The 5831-nt window shown below is 36.1% G+C and overlaps 1 protein-coding gene across 3 annotated transcripts in view; it reads left to right on the top strand.

Moving 5' to 3' along the window:
- Positions 1-5269, top strand: part of LOC106873734 (carboxypeptidase D) — a 471768-nt gene extending 466499 nt beyond the window's left edge. For 2 of the 3 annotated variants that reach the window (XM_052973529.1, XM_052973528.1), the window contains one exon: positions 4917-5268. In XM_052973529.1, coding sequence (XP_052829489.1) covers positions 4917-5128 — 212 coding nt within the window. In that variant the 3' untranslated portion in view covers positions 5129-5268. Of the gene's footprint in view, positions 1-4916 lie in introns of all 3 variants that reach the window. The other variant, XM_052973530.1, reaches the window with a different exon arrangement.
- The last annotated feature ends 562 nt before the right edge of the window (positions 5270-5831 follow it).

The raw sequence follows: 5831 nt of genomic DNA, 5'->3' as shown, positions 1-5831 counted from the left end.
TGTGTGTGTATGTGTGTGTGTGTGTGTGTGTGTATGTAAGTCGAGAGTTTAGGTTGTTGTTGCACTTACGATCGCGAGATCTTGGTTTCGATTCCAAGTGAGATGCATTTTGTTCTTGTACATTTCTCACTACTTCAATTCACTTAGTTATAGTTGGATATTCCTGCGCGGTCGAGCATCTCATTTAGGGGACTCATCGGTCTGTCAACCTAGCCAGTACGGTGGCATCAATCAAAAGCTACAACAATGCATGGAAGCACATAATGACCATCAGTGTATTACAATATCCAATAATTTGAACCATGTTCATGTTAATATAATTATTACACACGAAATTGTAAAAGAGTAAACGAGTTTTTTTATTCTATCTTCATTCTAGTTCCATTAATTCCCCTAAATTTGATATTCTAAAATATCCTATATAACAATGTCTGCTTAAAATTTACCATATAGTTTACAGTTCTTTTCCAAATTGCTGAAGGTTGCACAATTCACCTTGTGTGTGTTCCTGGTGTTGTATTAACCATCTATTATGCTTGATTAAACTAAAGTATGTTCAGAAACTTTGTATCTGTATTTATGGCAAATGTTTGTATAGTGAGGATGCTGCTGTACTCCATATACGAATACAGGAGTTGATGCCACACCAGGCTGTGAAGCAGCTCTGTAGAAGTTTAGGCCTCTTCCCTCCACTCCATCGTGGTGCCCATCGATGTAGACGACAAAACTCTAACACAACGACATGAGCATTGTTGTGTCAGATATTCTATCATCTTCTTGCTGCAGAACTAGTCCTCTCTCTTTTGAGCGAAATGGGATAGTTGCTTTTTCAGCGGCATACTCTTTTGTCTACTCCGCAGTTGGTCCAAAACACTTGAGTATCAAGGGAATCCTAGTTACATCAAATTCCCAAAAACCTATCTCTACAAGAAGGCATATTGCTTTCCATCTGCCCTTTTATGACATTTGGATAAGCTATAAGGATGTGAGAAAATTTGCTTGTTATTTCTGGTAGATCGATTATCTCTGAAATTCGCCATCTTTTGATAATGTAAATTGTTCGTGCAAGATGTGTCATCGTTATAGAATGTTTGGTTTCATTGAGAGTATATCGGTAGTTTTTATAAGTCACATACTTAATTCTATTTTTTTTTCTGTTTATTGTTTTTTTTTTCGATATCAATTACCTTATCGACTTTACTTCAAAATCTTCATTTATTTACTGAACGAAATCACCAGTTAAATTCTAAAGAATGACCTCATTTTATTTTGTTTGCATTAGCAAAAAAATACGAACAGCAATAAAAGCTTGGTTTAATGAATTATAGAAAAATTCTTCTTAATGTTTTATTTTAAATATCTCACAACGACAGAATCTCTAGTAAGGTGGAGAGAATAACAGATGACCTGACAAGAGGTTTGAAATATATATTCAATCATCGGTAAAATGAAGTGTTTGTGGCCAAGAAAACTTAATTCTCAAATGACTTCACAGTAAATAATAAAACGATGCAAAATTAATTAGCCACGCTCAGTGATGCAACATAACACTTATATGTATCTTATATATGAATATCTTATAATGAGTCCATCCATCCATCTTCTACACCCACAATTCCTGGGAAAATTAAACTGTAGAGTCCTCAGGAACCGCTTATCAGAAGCAAACGTCATTATAATTTCCGGCTGGATTCCTAAGCGTGACCAACCGTTTCGTTCTTGGTCTTCTCCTAGGTCTCCTGCCGTTTGACTTAGCTTGAAGAATCTGTCTAGCGATTCTTACCTGTGACATTTTAATCACATGGCTGTAGTAAGGGAGCTGGGACCTCCCGATGCGGAGAAGTAGCACCTCGACATAGAGAGATTCCTTGAAACTATTGATGTTATCCAACCGTCTCATTCCTTGTCTACCCCTCGGTCTCCTATCAGTTGACTCGGCTTCAGGAACCAGAGCTGTGACTTCTCAATGCGAAGTAGGTATGGCTCGACACATGGACAGACTCCCTAATCTCCGAGCTATACAACCTGTCGAATAATATCACCCCAGAGCTCGGCAGAAGATCCACATTTCGACTTCTTGTATTCGCAATCACAAGCTTTCGGTCCTTACCCTACAATCATGGCCATAGATGAGGATAGGCATGAAAACCGAATTAGCAAGTTTGGCTTTTCTTTTTTTTTTTTTTTTGATTTTTACCAAACTCTCCTCTTCAGAAGACCAAATGCTGACGCTGAGGCATTATTGTGTGAGCACATGCAATTCCATGACGGAAGCGCCACTGATCTTCAGCTAGCTGGGGCATGACAATCTGCTTACAACCATTTCCAAGACATCAAACGTAGAATAACCTGAGCGGCTCAACAAAGAGATTCCTCCATAGTTTGAATAGTTTGTCGTTTCCCTTCTTTGAAATTAGAATTACACCCTCGGATTGCTATTGCTTTGTTTTCCCAGTGAAAGCTCTCAGACCTAAGCCAAGGGAAGACTGTGGGATTAAACTGAACTCTGACATTACGACTGACCATTAAGGAATTTTGGCAGACCATCCGCCGACTTCGTGACAAGAATGCCTCTCCCACACATACCGCTAAGAGCTTGGATAGGGTTTTTCTCTCTACTGCAGCCATGCTGATGTACCGCTTTGAGGGGTTTTAGTTAAACGAATCGACCCCAGTAATTATTATTACTTTTGTTTTAGCTTTGGTATTTAATCTATCGGATACTGATTATGGAACCGCTAAGTTACGTAAACAAATCAACGTCGGTCGTTTTTAGAGCGGTTATGGCGGACTCCTCATATATACACACACACACACACACATATATATATATATATATACATATACATATATACGGTCGGCTTCTTTCAGTCTCCCTCAACTTAACCCATTGAAAAGGATTTGGTTGACTTAGATGTATAGTAGAATAACTTTGCCCAAGGTACCTAGGTGGTTTGGAAACAAACTTCTTACCACACAAACTCTATATTCGAAGGAAATATCTACTTGATATAACATTGTACATCGCTGGTGATTCTACATTTATATCCCAGATATGTTTTGTATTAGCCTGCAAAATATTTTTCACACGCTAAAGATGGTTTTGATAATAACTTTTACGCAGGGGCAGGCGTGGCTGTATGGTAAGAAATTTTACCCCCATCCACATGGTCTTGAGTTCAGTCTAACTGCGTGTCACCTTGGGAAAGTGTCTTCTACTATACCCTCACACATATCAAAACCTTGTGATTCGATTTCGTAGACGGCAACTGAAAGAAGCTCGTCCTATACATACACATACACACACACACACACACACACACACGCACACACACACACACACACACACACACACACACACACACACACACACACACACAAACACATATATACGTTGTGTATGCGCATGCCATTGTGTCTTTATTTGTACCTCTACCACCGGTTGACAACCGGTGCTGATGTGTTTATGTCCCCATAACTTGGTTCGACAAATGAAACTGACAGAATAAGTACCAAACGTTAATAAAGTAAGCTCTGGGGTCGACTTGTTCGATTAGAATCCCTTCAAGGCGCTGCTCCAGCGTGGGCATGGTCAAATGCCTGAAACAAGTAAAGGATAAAAGAATTGGAAGAGGTTAAACACGATTTTCACCATGTTATAAGGACATAAATACTTTGTAATTAATAGGTTACATATTATTATTCAGTAGTTACTTGATATTCGATGGCCGGATGACAACTACTCAGGATACCCCCAGACGAATGAATTTATCTAATGATAGCAATATGCTAGAGTTGGTGTGCAAGGAAGTGTGCGGTGATAGCAATCGAACTGAAAGTACAGTGCATTTTGCTGTTTTGTTTAATCAATGCCTTAACATTTCGGGTTATATTTTCCATTTCCTGTTTTGTGCCTGGTCATATCACGACCCTTATATATATGTATATATATATATATATATATATATATATATATATATATATAGCGAGGAGAGAGTGAGAGACGGATATGTAGATATGAATAGAAGCGAGACAAATGGATAATTTGGTTAGTACTACACGTGCTTTAGTAGCAAGATATTTTTTTATTATCTATTCGTGTTATACAACTTAGCATGCAATAGCTTGCGGAATCATATAAGATTATACAATAACGTGTTAGCATAACTTGCCACGTCGTCAGGTAATTCCCCATTAGAGGTTTATTAGACGATATGCATCGATGAGATCATGCAGCATATGAAATTTTCAAGTGAGAGATAATGAAATATACAATTTAATTAATTTAGGGATGGTGGGTTCGTATTGAGACAATAACCAATCAATATCGTTGACATCACAGGCTAAACAAACACGTTATTATCAAATGGAAGAACAAAGTAAAATTAGAACTCCACGGTATGCTGACACCCAATCAATTCGTTAACAATAAATGTTAGACAGATTCACTATTTCAAATTATTCAATCTTCCAACGGGGAGTGTTAATGATTTAGTCTTTTACATATGTGATGTGTGACTTCACGCGCATGTTATATACATATACAGGTGTGTGTGAAATATATATTTCTGCGCGTGTGTGATAAATATATATATTTCTGCGCACTTGTGAAAGTTTAGTGGTTAAGGTTAGAATTTAGGGTAAGGGATAGGAATCAAAGGTTAAAAGTTAAGGTTAGAAGTTAGATCATGGATTAGGGTTAGCGGTTAGAGTATAAAGTTTGGTTAGGGTTAGGCGTATACAACACGCTGAAGTGTTAATGTTCATGGAGACTGCACAAGTGTGACATCTTTATTTGTATTTCAGAACTCATTTCTACGTATGTTTATGTCAATTTATATTCTTATATCTATGTTATGATTGAATAATATTTGTGTTTCAATTTCAAATATATTTTTTCGTTTTGTATTTTGTAGCAACAAGTCTATTACGTGAAGTGACTACACAAAATATGCTTAGTATAAAAGGTGCTACAAAACCAATGAAGACGACACAACAGCATACGCAAAAAGTGGTTGAAAATTCCCACGAAGACAAACTTTCAAAGGCGCACACAACACAAGCTTTAAGGCCGAGCACTTACTTTCTGCAGTGGGCGTTTCTTTTCACATTTACACAATTTCTCTGATATTTGATTCCACATAGATATGAGACAATTTTTTTCACGACAAGGCAACTGGGCCGTGTGAGGGACGACACAAACCAACAGAAATGAATTTGTATATAATGTGTATATATATATATATATATATATATATATATATATATATATATATATATATATATATATATATATATATATATATATATATATATATATATATATATATATATATATATATATATATATACAGTAAGTCCATGCATATGTGTCTAATTATACATATATATATATATACATATATATACATGTTAATATATATACATATAAACGACACTATATATAAATATATATACACACACACACATACGCATATGTATATTATATATATTACATATATATATTCTTTTGGGGGGAAATGGATTTCGAAGTACATATAAAGTTATTAATAATAGCATTTACATATTTAGTTCAACCACCATTTTGGATAGCAAGCGCCGAGGGCGGCCTGTGGAACACACATTTCCTATATATACTACAGGCGGTCTACCATTGGACCAAAACAATCCTTCAACATTTTCTATCCAGAAAGGTTTTTCAACCCAATATTTGCAGGCTCTTATCTATAGCTTTATATGTGCTTCAACATCCAGTTCCCCCCAAAATTATTTCACGTTCTCTCGAAAACTTATAAATTTTTATGACGTCAACAATATATATATATATATAT

The sequence above is a fragment of the Octopus bimaculoides genome, chromosome 16 (genome assembly GCF_001194135.2).
Source record: "Octopus bimaculoides isolate UCB-OBI-ISO-001 chromosome 16, ASM119413v2, whole genome shotgun sequence".
NCBI lineage: Eukaryota > Metazoa > Mollusca > Cephalopoda > Octopoda > Octopodidae > Octopus > Octopus bimaculoides.
The sequence above is the reverse complement of the archived record's forward strand: the minus strand, read 5'-3'. Positions and strand labels throughout refer to the sequence as shown.